General features: G+C 48.1%; 1 protein-coding gene across 1 annotated transcript in view; it reads right to left on the bottom strand.

Annotated features, from left to right (window-relative positions):
* Nucleotides 1-462, bottom strand: part of LOC119585652 (E3 ubiquitin-protein ligase MARCHF8-like) — a gene marked incomplete at its 3' end in the record, with an annotated part of 97,074 nt that overhangs the window by 442 nt on the left and 96,170 nt on the right. The window contains 1 exon segment of the mRNA XM_037934328.1: nucleotides 124-288. Within this exon segment, the coding sequence (XP_037790256.1) occupies nucleotides 124-288 (165 nt within the window).

The raw sequence follows: 462 nt of genomic DNA, 5'->3' as shown, positions 1-462 counted from the left end.
CAACAAAAAGTAATAAATCACCATCACTCTACGTTATAATAACTTCTTCAAAAGTAAAACAATATCCTCATCATGACACCAATAATACGCAAAACAATGATATTAGTCAAAAAGGTAACCAACCTTCTCAGGCGCGTTTTGAACATATATGACCCTGTTGAAGGCACGCCATCTCTTGCACAGTTGCACGTACATCTTGCATTGCACATACATGAACACGAGTCCGCCCGTGAAACCGATGGCCACCACAATCAGCTTGGTCCAAAAAGGCCATTCCAGAGAGCCCTCCTGTACGTAGGGGAGAGAGGGATGTAGAGCACAGGTCGTTATGAAAACCCTGAGATGGTCGTGTCTTGTGGGTGAGGGCGCGGGTGTATGAGGGGGGAGGGGGGTGGAGAGAGGCGAAGGGGGTTAATTGCGTGAACATCTGTGTGCGTGTTGTAGAGGGGGGAGTGGGGTGTA

Source organism: Penaeus monodon, chromosome 20 (assembly GCF_015228065.2).
Source record: "Penaeus monodon isolate SGIC_2016 chromosome 20, NSTDA_Pmon_1, whole genome shotgun sequence".
NCBI lineage: Eukaryota > Metazoa > Arthropoda > Malacostraca > Decapoda > Penaeidae > Penaeus > Penaeus monodon.
The sequence above is the reverse complement of the archived record's forward strand: the minus strand, read 5'-3'. Positions and strand labels throughout refer to the sequence as shown.